The sequence below is a fragment of the Dipodomys spectabilis genome, unplaced genomic scaffold (genome assembly GCF_019054845.1).
Source record: "Dipodomys spectabilis isolate Male_0828 unplaced genomic scaffold, ASM1905484v1 ptg000427l, whole genome shotgun sequence".
NCBI classification, from domain to species: Eukaryota; Metazoa; Chordata; class Mammalia; order Rodentia; family Heteromyidae; genus Dipodomys; species Dipodomys spectabilis.
Window position 1 is genome coordinate 735,474 of NW_024871104.1, and position 18,142 is coordinate 753,615.

The 18,142-nt window shown below is 35.5% G+C and overlaps 1 protein-coding gene across 1 annotated transcript in view; it reads left to right on the top strand.

Annotated features, from left to right (window-relative positions):
• Tmtc2 (transmembrane O-mannosyltransferase targeting cadherins 2) overlaps positions 1–18,142 on the top strand; it is a 356,843-nt gene that overhangs the window by 228,986 nt on the left and 109,715 nt on the right. The window contains exons 6-7 of the mRNA XM_042668306.1: positions 302–486; positions 1,623–1,701. Of these exons, the coding sequence (XP_042524240.1) occupies positions 302–486; positions 1,623–1,701 (264 nt within the window). The remainder of the gene's footprint in view (positions 1–301; positions 487–1,622; positions 1,702–18,142) is intronic.

The window sequence follows — 18,142 nt, forward strand, 5'->3', positions numbered from 1 at the left end:
TTCCTTAAAAAAAAAAAAAAGTACTATTTTTCAATAGCTGTAACTTTGACTCAACTAGATTTTAAGCTGAAAAGTATTTGGAGTTCAGTGGAAGCAGAGAATATTTTATTAGCATTTGCAGGGATAATTGGTTCCCTTCTGCCATTGTGAATCTCATAAGTATTTGCTCCATACATATTTATTTCTTATTTTATTATTTAAATCAGCAGAGTTACTAAAGCAAAGCAAAGGGTGCTATACTTTCTCTAGAGTGTCTATCATCATCTCACCCTTCTATTTCTTTCTACTTTTCCCTCCTCAGCTGCGTATTTAAACACTGGCATTATTCTGATGAACCAGGGAAAGACAGAAGAGGCCCGGCGGACCTTCCTCAAGTGTTCAGAGATCCCAGATGAGAATTTAAAGGACCCTCATGCACACAAGAGCTCAGTGACCAGCTGTCTATATAACCTGGGGAAACTGTACCATGAGCAAGGACACTATGAGGTCTGGCAACATCTTCTGGTTTTTTTTTTTCTCATTCAGTCTCAGTGTTTTCTAGCCTATAGCCTCTTGGCAGGGCCTTTACTGGCCTCTGAGAACCTAGTATGTGTTCATATGAAAAGGCTTTCTTGATCAAATTTGTTTGGAAAAACAATAACAACAACAAACTTCTACAAATAAATATTCAAGGTTATTTTTTGTGATTTTTCTCCCCGTGACTTTTTCAGAGCCACTGTATTGTGACTATTCAAGGAAGGGAAGTTGCAATGCATTACTGCCCAAGTTTATCTTCTCAACATTGCTTTGATTTTTAAGACCCAAGACACAATTTCTATAATTGTTACCCTATCCTAGTGGTTGATACTTTAAAATGTCTCTATTGTTTGCATTCTAGGACTATCATTTGGTACAACCTATTTCTCTTCATTCCTTCTAAAACTGTAATGAAATAGTTATATAAATGTATGCCCATATACATATACCTGCTAAAGCTTGGGTAATGAGCATAACAAAATGTCGTCCACTACGTTGTTCTCTCTTGTATAAGAAAGCATGTCTACATGTGACCCTCTTGCCTTCTTCCTTCAAATTTGCCCCTGCTCGGACCTGACCAGCCCTACCCCTGCGTGCTCTCACACAGCATGATAAGACAGCACTGTCATAAAAAGATGAAGATACAAATTTGAAAATAATTTCTCATCCTTTCAGTGGGTTTCAGCAGTTAAAATACTTGTTTGCTTGTGTTTTATTAAATCTCACTGAGTTGTTCAAGGTAAATATCTCTAGACTTTAGATGATTAATGAACAACTTCCAAGTATGAATTTTTTGGTACCATTCCATTGACTTGTCTGTGTGGACTGCAAAATATATATATTAAAGGAGCATTGCTAACATTCAGTTCTGCTAAACTAGATTTTTCTATGGCATTCTTCACTGGGCTGAGTTTTCATTTGTGAAATTAAGGCAGCATGCTCGCGGGACAGCTCAATTACATTGCACTAGTGAACCATTTAGAAATGACAATGGATAGTTTTAAGTGTGGGAGAATTTGTTATTGTCTTACTTTCAGTGAATGTCTCTGTACTTTGGTGAAGATTTATCTGTTTTTTATTTGTTTGTTTTTGTCTTCTTAAATTAGGAAGCCTTGAGTGTATATAAAGAAGCAATTCAGAAAATGCCAAGGCAATTTGCTCCACAAAGCCTGTATAACATGATGGGTAAGCAAAACATTACTGTTTTCCTTGATACTTAGAGGCCTGCGGAGAAGTGAGAACCTGTGCTTATGTTACATGACAGTAGTACTCATAAACAATCCTTGTTCATGTTTCAGCATCACGTTCAAATTCTGACAAAGGGTATTTGTGCTGACATGAGAAATTCGTACATTAGCCAGGAATTACCAGCACAGTGTCCAGGTCTTAGAATGACTGCAACCGGCTCTCAAAATCATTTGGATTCCAAAAATTAGCTAGGCTTTAGAGAATGAAAAGAGAATTATTGTGTACATATGTATACATTTTCTCTTATGCTTGGGGTGACATAAAGTACATATTCATTTCAATATATTTATCAAATTCATGTTATTTTCTTCATGAGAAAATTCTCAACAGTAACGCTGCAGTGATACAAAAACTCATGAATTTTGGTACATAGGAAAGATGAGGCTAACAGAGCGAATTTCTGTGTCTTTCACTGATCAGGCCTTAGATCTCAGTATGTTTTTTCAGAGTAATACTTGAAGTAAATGGAGATGGTAAAGACGTCAAATATGCTATTATAAGTATCCTTTTTTTCTGTGTCAACAAAGTCATTTAAATCTCTTACTCTGTCAGGACATACGTAAATATAAAGAATGAGTTTTTCTAAGTGCAATAGTGGAAGAAGTAGAAACACTCAAAGAATTCCTGCCATCTGTGGTTAGTTTTTGACTATCTTCTAGGCAATTGCTCTCACGGCAGCTGAAGGGGGGCATGACAAAATCATCTGTTCAGCATGTGACACTTGGAAAAATATTTCTAAATTTTAAGATACCTGCTGATGTGTTAGCATAATGGTTTCTGATGACACAGGGAAGAGAAGGTGACTTTGATCCTTAAAACCATGTTTTCTTTTTCTTTTGTTCTTTTCTTTTTCTTCACAGTACAAATTACAAACTAGTATCTTTCCTTGTCATTAAACCCAATAGGTCATTTAATATCTATTGGCCTTCTTCATCCATATAAAATAAACGAGATTAGACTACACGACCTCCAGGATTGAATTACCTTTGTTAATCCTATGATTTGAGTAGTTTAGTAATAGCTTCATCTCTTACAAGGTGAAAAAAAGAAGCTGCAAATTTCTTTAGAACTAGGAATCATATAACTGCAAGCATATTCATGTTGTTTTTGTTTTGTAAATTATAAGTAATACAAATAGAGATAGAGTGAGTAATTTGAGTAATTACAAATAGAGATAGAGTAAGACATGGTATATTTGTAATCTCAGGAAATGATCCTTGGTAAGAGGTTAATAATTTGTTTGTGTAGCCTACCCCTAGTTTGCCTGTTCTGCAATGGAATGTTTTAACGCTCATAAGTAGAAAAGACATTGGAAAATGCTTGTTGTTTTCTCTTGGTATAACTACTCTAAGATAAAGTAACTTCAGCAAACATACTTCTGCTTTAAAAATTTTAAAACAAAGCATTTTACTATACAACATTTTGCCATCCATCAATCACATGAATTTAAATGTACATGTGCTGAAAGGCTTGTGCTTAGTGTGAGTGTATTTATGATTAGAAGTGACCTTACTATTCTATCTATCTATCTATCTATCTATCTATCTATCTATCTATCTATCTATCTATCTATCTATCTATCTATCTATCTATCTATTGTCTATTGTAGGGCTTGAACTCAGGGGCCTGAGCACTGTCCTGGACCCTCTTTGTGCTCTAGGCTAACACGCTACCACTTGAGCCACAGCGCCACTTCCAGCCTTTTCTGAGTAATTTATTAGAGATAAGAGTCTCAAGGACTTTTTTGTTTGGGCTAGTTTGGAACTATGACCCTCTGATCTCAGCCTCCTGAGTAGCTTGGATTACAGGCATGAGCCACCTGTACCTGGCACCTCTCTATTTCCCACCCCTCCCCCCCCCCCCCCTTGTGAGGCTTGAACTCCCGGCCTGGGCATTGTCCCTCAGCTCTTCACCTCAAGGCAAGCACTCTACCATTTGAGCCACAGCACCACCTCTGGTTTTCTAGTGGTTTATTGGAAATAAGAGTCTCAAGGACCTTCCTGCTTGGACTGGCTTTGGAACACGATCCTGAGATCTCAGCCTCCTCAGTAGCTAGGATTACAGGCGTGAGCCACAGGCGCTTGGCTTCCTCTCTATTTTAATACTAAATGTTTTTATATCAAAAGGAATACTGAAGGGATTGAATAGGGACTTTATGATTTTATTTTTGCAGTAGTACTTGGGAATTGCCTATTCCCAATTTTCCTCGATTATCAAAATAGACATCTTTCCTTATAATAGGGCTGTGAGATCCTTGGCAAGAGACTGCATGTGGTATCTTAATTATTGATGCAGAATGGTGATTTTCACCATAGTTAACTGATTTCAGAAAATTCATTCAATTATTTTATGTAAATGAATTGGATTGGAAATTGAGCTGGTACCTTGGGACCTCTCTCCATCCTGTGGCTATGCAAATACACAGGGGCTACAGGCAGCAAAAGATAAGAATGTCCTTGGGATAAGTATTTAGTTCTTGTCTTCCAGTCTGTTATGGTAGTAGGTGGTTGCTTTGTTCTGAGAAGCACCCTCACAATTTCTTAGAGGAAGATCCTAATATAATTTTAAATACAAGATTTCTTCTATAATTATGGTGGCTGCCTTATATTTCATCTTGTATGAAGATCTATCAGCTGATCAGGTTTTATCTTTGCAATTGCTCAGGAAACTATAATTTTCTCAGAGAGGGAGTTCACCTCCTAATCACATGGGTTAAATCCTGTGAGTGTTTGCTTTAACTCCTAACACATTTTGATTACCCTCCATTTGACAAGGAAAAAAAAAATGGACTAGGAGATAAGATGCCCTACCAGTTCATCAGTTTCATTAGTCTGTCAGCATGTGCTGATTATCCTATCAAGTTTATCAACAGCCTTGAATGTGTTTTCTAATTTGCACATTTACATATTATTAGTGCCCTTTAGGGATCAATGATGGATTATAATGTCTGGCTAGATACAGTCTGCAAGTACTCATTTTTCTTATGTCTCATTTACTTACCCCTTTAGGACCACTAACCCTAAGTACTTGTGTGTATTTTTATGTTATACAATCACAAGTACTTTTTTTTTTCATCTTCTGTTTTTTCCTTCTCTTTGGAGGCTAGACAGAAGGAAGGAGTAAGTGTGAAATAAATACAGATTTGAATATTTATTTTTAGTTAATAAATGAACTGCAGTTGCTTTTTAAAAAACACTCTATTTTTTAAAAAATTTCTTTCATTTTGAACATTTTATGAAAAACTTCATACATGACTGTGTGCTATATGCCAGTTCATTGATCGTGAAACTCAAGTGAGCATATTTTCTCCATTGGCATATTAATGAAATCAAGTCTGGTTAATTTATTTCTCAACTTAATTTTTCCCTGTTTTATTTTGAGGCATTTTTTATTGTCACAATTTATAAGTAAGCAACAATCATTTAAAAATTTATTCTAAGTTTGCTCCTGACTCCATAGAATTGAGATGTTTGAATAATTAGCTGAATTAGAACGATGGAACTCAAACTACAAACATCCAGATCTAATATAAAACAGATCCTAAATATTGTTTTATGAACAAAAATTACACATTTTTACATAAGTTCTTGTGATTGATAATACATAAGATATTAAACCAACTCACAGTATTAGTGTTAAAATGATTCCTAACCAGTTGTGTGACTTTCATTCAGTGGCATTGGGCTAACTCTTGAGACAAGTTGTATTAAGTGACAACAGACCCTAACATATTTTATGTGGTCTTTGAAGTATGAAAGCCTGGGTTCAGATTATGCCTTTGATACTAGCTGAGCATAAGAGGGGAAAACACTTCCTGCAACCCTCAGTTTTCTTTTTTTTTTTTGGGGGGGGGGGTCCAGTCGTGGGGCCTGAACTCTGGACCTGGGCGCTGTCCCTCAGCTCTTCAGCTCAAGGCTAGCGCTCTACCACTTGAGCCACAGCGCCACTTCCGGCATTTTTCTTTTTGCTTATGTGGTGCCTCATGCATACAAGGCAAGCACTCTACCACTGAGCCACCTTCCCAGCCCCACCCTCAGTTTTCTTGTATGCAAAAACTAAAATAGTATGGAAGTGGCTCTGTGGCTCACGTGTTAGAGTGCTAGTCTTGAACACAAAGTGACACAAGGACAGTGCCCAGGCCCTGAGTTTGAGCCCCGCAAACAACAGCAGCAACAACAACAAAATTAAGATAGTCATATTATTTTGAGGTTGATTAGAATAAGCGAGGTAAAGCCTATTAGCCAAAATGTCTGTGACATTCTGGTATCACCTTCATCATTTCTGTGGGGCTTTTAACCTGTAATAGTAGATGATTATATCTTCTGTCAGTTCTTTTTTAAAATTTAATAGAACAAATATAATAACTCCACAGATAAGGTATTTGTGATCGCCATGGTCTTGCAGTCACCCAAGTACAACAGGGATGCTAAACAGTCAGACAATCCTCTGACTTTTCTGGAATTGTTGCATTTTTCTCCCCAGGCTTTTTCCCCCTCTTCTCACAATTTCTTTCAGCAGCCAAAATCAAAATGATGCTTTTATCATCATATACATTAGCTAAAATTGAAACAGCATACTCAGCTAATGCCAGTTCATTTAATTCCATTGATAGAGGGTTTCCATTACATTAAAACTTTCATGTTTAGGTTAGAATTTCTTCTCTTTTTAAAATTTTTCTGTCAGTGTGTGTGTATGTATATATATATATATATATATTTTTTTTTTTCTATTCTTAGTTAAAATTATCCATTATTCCAATGGCTCTTATAGATATTCACCAGATCACATATATTCTCTTATTCTTATATTTTAGATATATTTTTGACCTGTGGAGTACTAAAGAAAACTCATATTTTAACATTTCTCAAACTTAATCTGGTATTTTCAAGATAGAAAATTATTACTCAACAAGCGAGTTCCTCTGTTCAGGGTCACACTTTTTGTTGTTGTTGTTGTTATTGGTTGTGGGGCTTGAACTCTGGGCCCGGCTGCTGTCCCTCAGCTCTTCAGCTCAAGGCTAGCGCTGTACCCTTGAGCCATAGCACCACTTCCAGTTTTCTGGTAGTTAGTTAGAGATAAGCGTCTCATGGACTTTCCTGCTCAAGATGGCTTTGAACCTCGATCCTCAAATCTCAGCCTCCTGAGTAGCTAGGATTATAAGGGTGAGCCACTGGTGCCAAGCTGCAGGGTCACACTTTTTTGTTTCAGCGTAAAACACCCTACCGTTTAACTAGAAAGGTCAAATATCTACAGGATTGTGGTTTTATCTTAAATACATTAGATAAGAATATATAAAAATTTTTAATGAAAGGTCATTTTTTAACACCTTTAACTTCCTTGATGTTTGTTTGTGCTTCTGATCTCTAATTCAGCATTACATACCCTAAAGGATTATAAAAAACTAAATTAAGCTGTAACTTCCAATTATTTTTATCAGTGTGAGCTTTCCCAATCCCAGAGGTCATTTTAAGCCTATTTACTATTTAAAACAAAATTACTCAGCTTTCTCAATGCAAAGTAATTGTTTGGTTTAATTATACAAATGATTTAGGCCATTTCATCTTAGTAATATATCTTGAGAGCAAAACAGTATAATTGGTGGTATGGACAAAGAAAGAATTTAGGTTTACTCACTGCTCATTGCATTCTATAGTCACATAATATACCTTTTGGAAAAAATAGTATATTTTAAAGTCCTAGGAGCTACAGGAAGGATAGAGTAATGGTGGTGGTGTGAAATAATAATAGTCAACATAGAGCCTTCTGTGCAGATCTTTTTAGGAAATTTCAGAATCAGTCCAGAATTCTTTTGTGACTAACTTATGTAAGAAACTACTGATATAGGAAGTGGAAAACTATAATACTAACCTTGAGAATATTTTATCTCTTTTTGTGTGGGCTGTGTTATGGTGACTGAACCAAACCAAACAAAAAGAATGACAATGGCTTTCTGATTTCTAGGATGATACTACTATCACAACTTTCATACATATTAATATTTTCCTGTTTTCTAAGGAAATGAAACCTTCTTATCAGTAACGTGAAATTATTGTAGGGAAAGAATACATTTATTTTTTCTAGTAGACTTACATAATAATGCATTTCTGCTCTTTTTTTGTTTTACTATTATTATTATTAGTAGTAGTAGTAGTAGTAGTAATAGTAGTATTTTGTCAGTCGTGGAGCCTGAACACTGGGCCTGTGCGCTGTCCCTCAGCTCTTCAGCTCAAGGCTAGCACTCTACCACTTGAGCCACAGCACCACTTCTGGCTTTCTCTGCTTATGTGGTGCTAAGGAATTGAACCCAGGGCCTCATGCATGCAAGGCAAGCCCTCTACCACTGAGTCACTGTTCCAGCCTTGCCATTATTTTCATAATAGACTTTTGGTACTCTGGATGGTTCCTTGTTTTGCTTTTTCATTTTATATGCATCCCTTTTACTTTCAAGTCTCAGCTCAATGTGCAAAATCCATTTTCTTCCATAAGCCTTCAGCTAACACATATTGTACTGAGTTAAGCTTGAAATTCAAAAAAACTGATTATATTCTCTGGTAGGGAGACATCTTTCGATTTAATATTCTGCTCTTAATTTTCGACACTACTACAGATTTGAGTTTTGTGTAGTCATGTTGGACCATTCACAGAGAACTATAAAAGAAGCATGTGAGAAACACACTTAGCTTAGCAGAACAATTTTTGTATAAATTTCCAAGTTCTATTTTGTGAAGGGAAGATGTAAGATTAAAAAAGTTACTTGTCATAAATGGCTACTAGTGATCCCTAAAGGTTCATTACTATTATTTTATAGGGAATTAGCAGAGAGGTGCCCTGTGCAGCTTCAAAAAGAAAAATAGAAGGCAAATGTTTCCATACTGACTCATTTTTAAATATATATATTACATTCTGAGATAGAATGAGTGTAGAAGAAGTCCACATCTCCCTGGCTTCTGCAAACTATGTGGTTTAGCTGATTCATGTATTTTGGTTACTTTGGTCTGTATGTGTTTGTACGTGACAATGCTAAGATGTTCTAAGAGCTATTCTGCATTTTCCCATGTCTCCTGTTCTTCCAACAATTGCTCAAGGCATTTAGCACACTCACTGTGAAAGAACTGGTTTTTAACTCAATGAGATTTGAACCTCACATCATATAAGTGTGGAAGTATTAACACTCCATCAGTCTTAAGCTTTTTATACCACCTGCTTCCTTTTCTGAGTTCCGGTGTTTTTCCTATGATTGCTTCCATTGCCACCCTTGAAAATCAGTGTGTCATTCCTGTAGATGAGTCTGACCATATAACTGGATTAGTCATTAATCCGTGTAACTCCTGAAAGTTTATTCGCTTTAAATTTTTAAGATTAGTGTTTCTATTTCAGTTTCATTTTTCCATCATCAGAAAGGCCAACACTAGGAAATAGATGCTAGGTAGTTCACTGGGTTCAGAAAGACAAACTGTAGATTTGCAATATTTTAGAAATTCACTTCGTACAAGAAATAGCTAACAATCAAGGGAAATCATGATCATTTTGGCTATGTATCAGAAAGAATGATTACATAAAGTTTCAGAATACAAATCTCTGTATTTTTCACCTTCTATAACGTCATTTCTCATTATAAATCTGCACTGGTTTAAGTTTCAGGTGTGTGTGTGTGTGTGTGTGTGTGTGTGTGTTTCCACCAATCTTTGGTGTAACCTTTGCGTTATGTGCTGTGGGGTTCAGACCTTAATTTGCTAGGCATTAGTCTACATACTACAAAGGGCAGCATCCAGTTCAGTTGTATTAAATAGGTAATATATTTTGTTTAAAGTTTCAATTAAACTGAGGGCCAGAAGATATATGGTCCCTGTGGGGAGTCTGAACAGTTGAATGTCAAAAGTAGGGCTGCCTAAGGAGCATGCGGAGGTCTGCCTTTCCTGGAAATATGATCTGAGACAGTTGATTGTATTTCATTGCTATTAAAACCACACCAGCCCACCTGTTACATTAATTCATACTTTTGCCAGTTTTGTGGTCAAGGAAAAGAATGAAGCTTAAGAACTTCATTTTAAAATTGAATTATAAAGAAATGAATATACTCCAATTATTACCTAATTGTATCTTTCGTATTCTCTGATTCTCAAGTAGTTACAAATGTGTTCTCTTTGAAAAGTCTGTCTTCCAAAATTTTGTTAGAAATAAATGAGAAAATCATAGATGTTTTCATGTTTTATTGGATAATAGCCATGGAGTGGATCTTTTAGCCATAGGAAATATAGATTGGGTGCCTTCAGAAAATTGAAGGGATGGTTTATTACACCTGGGAAATTTATTAACTAGATATTAAAATCTGCCATTCTAAATGACATCAACTTTGATGTCACTTCATTAAATGACCATCGTTACATGGAAGAAGTTTTTGTGTTAAAGAATAGAATCTTGAAAGTTAGTATCAAGGAAATGAGAAGTTTTTACTGGGCAGATTTACAATAGACAACTGCAGAAGTAGGAATTTCATATCTCTCCCCACTGGTCAGTCATAATGATCACAACTGACCATTCTAAGTCTTATGTGAGTGGGAAGCCTCAGAAATGAAGACTCAAAAACCCAGGGACACCATTATTTTATTTTATTTATTTTCTTTTTTTTCTTGTGAAAATACCGTACAGAGGGATTACAATTACATGAGCAAGGTAATGAGTACATTTCTTATCAAGCATCGTTGCCTCCTTCTTTGTTTCCCCTTCCCAGCGCTTCCCATCCGCCCTCCCCCGCCCTGTCCGCCCCCACCACAACCCCCCTCCCCACACCATTTTTTTAGTACTCAGGTTTGGCGCAGCCAATTATATGTCCAATTCTGGGGACAGTTATATAATTGTTCTGAAGGGTGTGATCAAATAGTAACAGTCTGAGCGGGAACTCAACAAGGCCTGCAGTCTCGATTCTCCTTAGCCTTTCTGTGTAACATCTCTTCCCCGTTTTATGGAGCAGGGAGTGAGAGTCTTCCAGGAAGCAAAGAAAATGAAGAACTGCACCTTTCTAGGGGTATGATTTACTTGTTTCTCTGAGAAAAATTATATGATCCACCATAGGAAAGAGAAATTGGACCTTTTGTTGGTGTGTAGAGGGAGAGAGGGTAGAAGACTAGACCACTGGAAAAAGAAAGACCTTACATCTAAGGTTCTTTCAATCCCTTCAGTCTAAATACTCAGTATACCCCAAAGTTTTACTTCTGGATTCCGATACTGAAGTGAAATAACAGAAATTAAGTTAAATAAAATACATTACCAATTCAGTGGGCTTTGCTGAGTGTGTATTTATGTCTGGTTTTCCTAAGAGATGGAAAAGTTGTTTTCCACATAAAAATCTCATTTTACTTTCCAAATGAGCTGTTATTTAGTTCTAATTTTATCTACATTGATAGAAACCATTGCCTTCTTCAGAGTGAATGAAGGATGAAAATAGAGCATGCAGTGTTTTGTTCAAGAATGGATGTTGTTTTCACCAACATGTTAATTATAGAAATGGGATTTTGTGAATTGTTGTAGATTTTACCCTCAAGTATTCATTAGAAGTAGAGTGAATTTAAAAATTTCTGGTATAGGCCACATGCTGGTTCATGCCTCTAATTCTAGCTACTAAAGAGGCTGCTAGCTAGAGGATTGCATGCATTTAAAAGCCAGCTGGGCAGGAAAGTACCAGCAACTCCCTGTCCAAATTAACCATCAAAAATCAGGCTGGGGAATGGTTCAAATGGTAGTGCCAACCATGCAAGTGAAATGAGGGGTCTTTGGACTCTGAGTTCAAACCTGGTACTGGCAAAATTTCTTCTATGCCTTTATAAGGAGCATTAATATAGCAAGTTGTATTTAAACCATTCATTCATACTTTATTAGAGACATATCACTGGATATAAGAACCTACCTTAAATAAACAACTTTAAAATTTATACAAAACAGAAAGATCTTCCATGCTACATTTTTTTTTTACCCAGACAGTTGACTTTTCCTGTTATCTCTTCGATTCCTATATCTCTAACTGCTACTCTTCATTCATTTCCAGTCCACCACATTTACTCTTTCCTTTTCCTTCCTGTGCTGTAAACCTTGTTTTTTTTTTCTGAGCTAAAATTAGCATATCTTTATGTGTTACTGTTTCTTAAGTATTTCAATAGTATTAATCCAATTTATTTATTTCATTCTCATCCTAAAGGGGAAAATATATATTTGAGGAGAAAGAATCTTATTCCCACAGTACACACACACACACACACACACACACACACACACACACACACACACACACAGAGCATCTTCTTTCTTTATCTTTGGAAATTTTTGAGCATTTACTAGGATTTGCTCTAACATTTGTGCATTGATTATTTTAGTGATTTATTTCCTTGTAAGCATAAAAGAAATTGATTAGCCTGAAGAACTTCAGGACCCAAAGTTGCAATTAGAGTAATACTATATTGACACAGGCTCTTGGCTTCTTCCCAAGTTAAATTTTGATGGTACATCACACTTTTTTGTTTTTGTTTAAATAGCCTCACTCCAGCACTAACATTCACTGAAGTTTAACCTGTTTCTTGACGGTTAGTGCTTCTACCTAATGAAACACATATTCAGTTTTCTTTGCATTTCCTTTATGTGATTTGCAACAACTACTCAGGCTTCAAGGGACTTCTTAAATTTAGCATTACACAACTTGGTGAAGAATTGAGTGTTGAACTTTTTCATAACTCCTTTCAGCCCATGTTTTACTTTACTTCTAATCCTTCTATCCAATAGAAGTTTTAATTATTGCAGTCTGTTATCAGACAGCAACTGACATTTCCTATAACCCTGTGCATTTTTCTTCATCTTTTCTTTCACAACAGCCATTGATGATTTCTGAGCCAATGTGTCTGGAGCAGCTGTACTGTGTTATTTCCCTAAGAAAAAAGATTAAAATGGAAATATCAGTGATTCACAGAATCTGACAGCTAAGAGCTACAGCACATTTGTGACAGAAATACATTGAAAACAAAAACCAGACTCCTTGATGTTTCAGTGTTAATATTAAGACTGAACTAAGAAGTGAGAATTAAAATCACAGCAAGTTAAACTTCTCATACAATGTACCTTGATGTCAAATTATTCTGACTACTGCTTCTGGAAAATGGAGTTACTTGAAGATTTCTTTTTAATGACTTGTGTAATAAAAATGTGACATCTAATTAAAGTCATACAGAACATGATCAGTTATTTATCAGAGTTAGAGAGGGGCTTCCAGATTTAGGTTAGGCATCAAATGAAGAGATGAAAGATGCTGGGTCTGAATTTGTGTATGTCGTGGTGTAATTTGGGATCAGAAGAATTATAATTGTCAGAGTAGGCCTTAATAGCTGCTTGAAAATGAGTGTAGACATTTGATAAAGAATAAAGACTTGAATAATAATATGCTTTTTTTTACAAATTGAATTATCAGTTTTAATGCAACATCAATAAAAATTCTAAAAATTTTATTCAAAAATTTGAAAAAAGAGACTCTAATGTAATCTGACAGAATTAGCAGGGCAATAGATCTATGTAACTTAAAGAAGATTATCTCATGAGACATACTCTACTTGATATTAAAATATGAAAATAAATTAGAATGATAATGTTACATTAGTATAAGAACAGGAAATCAGGTGAATAAGAGAAACAGATATAAACCTATGTAAGCTTTTGCAGATAGTAAATGTTGGATTAAATATTAACAGAAGGATTTTATTTGTTAGTATTGAAGCATGAACTCTGCTTCACAACTTGTTAGACAGGACCACTTTAGCTTTACCTTCAGTCTTTTTTTAGTTCTATTTTTTATAAGTAGAATCTGTACTTTAAGCCCAGGACACAGCCTCAGATCATAATTCTCTTATCTATGGCCACCCATATAGCTTGGACCATAGTCCCATGACACTATGCTTTGAGATGAATTTGTTTTTGCCTGGACTATCCTTCAACTGTGATCCTCCCATTTCTCCTTGGGTCTACTGCCTGAAGGACCTCAGGAAATTGTTACTATAAAAGTTGATGTAGGTTAACTTACCTTTTTTAAAACAAAATTCCTCCTTCATTCAATGTGGCAAAATACATTTCTTAGGAAATTAGTAGCTAATTTTACTACTGAAAATATAATAAACAAAGAAAATGCCTATACTCCCATGACAGAAGAGTTTTGGAGCCTATAAAAGACACAAGTAATTTCACTACTATATGTTTATTCCAAGGTTATAATATAAAATGTAGTTTAGAAAAATATAACTAGCTGAGTGCCAGTGGATCATGTCTGTGATGATAGCTACTCATGAATGTGAGATCTGAGGACTGCAGTTCAAAGCCAGCCTGAGCAGGAAGATCCTGAGACTTTCCAATTAACCACCGAAAAGCTCAAAGTGGAAGTATGACTCTACTGGTACGTCACTAGCTTTGAGCACAAAAGGTCAGGGACAGAGCCTAGTCCTTGAGTTCAAGCTCTAGGCACACCCCCAAAAAAGAAATAAGGAAAGATAGTAAGAAAGATGAAATGAAGAAAGAGAGAGAGAGAAAGAAAAAAAAAGGAAACAAGATGATTATTATTAAGGTATATTCAGCAGGTACATGGAAAGCTGAGAGAATAAACAAACATAATACTGATCTGAATGTGAAAGGTAAATTTAGGAAAACTTTTTAGAGTTTTATTTAAGAATATCAAAGAAGACCCGGAAGGAAGTGTCATACTTTAGAGTAGCAAAATATTTTTATATTATTATTTTTCAAAATATTCATTAGATTCTTGGAAAACATTTAAATTTTGTCAACAGCTATTTATTTTTTTTTAATTTTATTTTATTTTATTTGAGAACATACTGTACAGAGGGGTTACAATTACATGGGCAGGATAATGCATACATTTCTTACCAAGCATTGCAGCCTCCTCCTTTGTTTACCCTTCACCTTGCTTCCCAGCCTCCCCCCTCCCCCCCACCCAATCCTTCCCCCCCTCCCCCCCCCCCCACACCGACATTGTAAAGCTCGTTTTTGACATGACATTTTGTACTTCTCATTGTTGCAACAGGTCCACCTGAATCCTTAAACGACTTGTTTGTCCCCATCTCCCCCACAAGTTATACTGACATCAAAGATAGTGAAAGCTGGGGTTACACTGTGGGGGAGGGACATACAAAGCAACAAAGAAATAATCTTTTTTTTTTTTTTTTTCTTTTTTTTTTTTTTGCCAGTCATGGACCTGAACTCTGGGCCTGGGCGCTGTCCCAGAGCTCTTCAGCTCAAGGCTAGCGCTCTACCGCTTGAGCCACAGCACCACTTCCGGCTTTTTCTGTTTATGTGGTGCTGAGGAATCGAACCCAGGGCCTCATGTATGCAAGGCAAGCACTCTACCACTGAGCCACCTTCCCAGCCCACAAAGAAATAATCTTATAAATGCGTTAGAAACACACGCATGAAAGAAACAAAAACATTAAAATACATATTTAAGGGATCGTTTTCCTAACATCACATTATCTGACCTTTTCCGCTTGACTCATACATATACTAGATATTGCATATAAGGGAAACCATGGGACCTATGTTTCTTTGGGCCTGGCTTACTTCACTTAATATAATTTTTTCCAAGCCTTTCCATTTCCTAACAAATGGGGAAATGTCATTCTTTCTGATGGAGGCATAGAATTCCATTGTGTATATATACCACATTTTCTTGATCCATTCATCTACTGAGGGGCATCTGGGTTGGTTCCATATCTTAGCTATGGTAAATAATGCTGCAATAAACATAGTTGTGCTGGTAGCTTTAGTGTGGTCTTGTTTGTAAACATTTGGGTAAATGCCCAAAAGTGGGATTGCTGGGTCATAGGGGAGTTCTATGTGTAGTCTTTTGAGGAACCTCCATACTGCTTTCCAAAGTGGTTGAACAAGTTTACATTCCCACCAACAATGAAGTAAGGTTCCTTTCTGTCCACATCCCCTCCAGCATCTGTCCTTGTTAGAGTTCTTGATTTTTGCCATTCTAACTGGAGTGAGGTGATATCTCAATGTTGTTTTGATTTGCGTTTCTTTTATGGCTAGGGATGTCAACAGCTATTTAGATATGATGCAATTCCAGTAAAATTTTTTTCAAACTAAATTTCTAATTCCTACCGATTAGGAAACATGGGTAAATTAAATTTAAAAAATTACCGAGAAGGAAGAATCAGCACTTCTCAAGATATAGTCAGACTTGACTAGATCAACTAGATAATTAATAAGATGAAGATACTGTCACTAGCTTATGAAATAAATAATTTCCGGTGGTTTACATCAGGTAATTATCAATATCCTTTTTAAAATGGAGTTATTTAGTCAATCTCTCATTTGCTTTATGAAAATATGGAGATCCTTTTTTGTAATTGTCTAATATAAAATAGCTCTTTGAGGCTAAAATTAACATTCAAAACCAAGCTATCAGGATGGAGAGAATAGTTCAGTATAGAGCATTTATCTAGTATGCATGAGGGCCTGGGTTCCCACCTAAGAACACACATAAATTGAAACCAAGCTCAACAAAAACCTAGCAACAAACAAAAGTAACTGAGCTATCTAAACAGTTTTGATGTATAATTACTCAATGCTATATTATCATTATAATATAATTTTAACATGTAGTTGAAACATACCAATTTAATGTTATCTAAAAATTATTGGCAAAGGATCAAGAATTCTTTAAGAGTCTTTTATCAGTTATATGAGTTGAATAAATGATAATCACTTTTGGTATGGGTGATGATGAAAGATTTTAAGAAAATAATCTATACTAAGTCTTAATATAATGTTATTTTTTACCTGTTCTGTTGCTTATTTGCAAGTTAGAGCTGTCCAGTAATTTGAAACATAAGAATCAGTGAGCTAGACTATTACATCATCAATAACCCAATATTTTTTCCTTCAGGAGTTAACCTTTGTCTGGTTATTTAGACTCAGGGCTTTTTAGGGAGTAAGAGTGACATTATTTGTTCTACATCTGAAACTGGTTTGTACCTGCCTCAAGCCAACCTAGAGACATCCAAATCCCTTTTGTCTGGGAGGGAATCGGAAATAAATCTGGGTGATGAACCCCATTGCTACATCATTGTGCAGAAAATCTCATTCTTATGAGAGTGACTCAATTATGTCATTTTTTTTAGAGGAAGAGAAGGAAAAATGGTCATTATTGCTTCTTTCCTCCTGGGTACTATAAACATTGTTTTCTCTTCTTGTAAGTTAAGGAAAAAATACTGTACCAGAGAAAATGACTTAACCCTTCTCTTTCTATCCTATTTCTGACCAACTATCTTTGTTTCTTTGTTTGTTGAATTTACTGAACTTTCTTTTCCTATGGCCATTAGCTTTCTGTTTTTTTAAATATGAATTTAATACTTTAATGAAGCTTGAAACAATTCATATGCACCATTTCTTTCCTGACATAATTACACTGATGGCACTTGCTGAAATTATTTTATTGCTTTAATGATTATTTCTGATATTTTTTGTGGAACACATTCCAGTAGAAAGAGCCAGAAAAAAATCTAATAGGAAATTCAAATTGGTGTTTGCTTGGTTTTGATCTTGAGGATATTAGTTAAGTTCAGTGAAATACAGCCACCGTGTTTATAAAATAAGACTGATGTTAATTACAGTGTAGTATCAATTCTAAAAATGTAAAGATAATTAAGGTGTTTGTATGTAGTCATTGAATAACAAGCCTCATGTGGTAGTTGGGAGGAAAAACACAACTTTAAAGCCATTCAATATCTTTAGGACATGATTATTAATTGTTCTTCTGAATGTCACTACCCATTTCTGAACCTCCCCCTGACTCTATGAAGTGAGTATTCTAATCCTTCTTGTGGATTAGGAATGTGAAATGTATGGCTAGTCTTGTATCATTGTTTCTTGAGGCTTTATTGATTTGCCTTTTTACCACATCCAATTTATCCATTATCATTTTATTGCATTTCAGGTTTTGCATCATGATTTTATTACTACTTATATAGACTTTTTGGCATTAGAGTTAACCTTAGAACCAATGTACACCTTACATGCCACAAATTTCCCTTTTAGGAATTATGCTGCTTATTTGTAAGAAGCATCTTTGAAGGTCAACTATGTTGTATTATTACTCTTCCTGATTTCTTCAATTCAATAGATAAGCCCAGGGCAAAGTGAAAACCTGCTGGCCAATGTTTCACAGCTAGAGAACAATTTTAATTGAGTGAGAGAATATCATTTTCACAAGAGCTAGAAAATTGGAAGGTTTGATTATTTTCTACTAGCTGGTTGAGTCAATGTGTTTGAGGGCAGGTTGCCTTTCATTTAAATTTCAGCTTTATGACTTTGTATGTTTATGATTTTATGT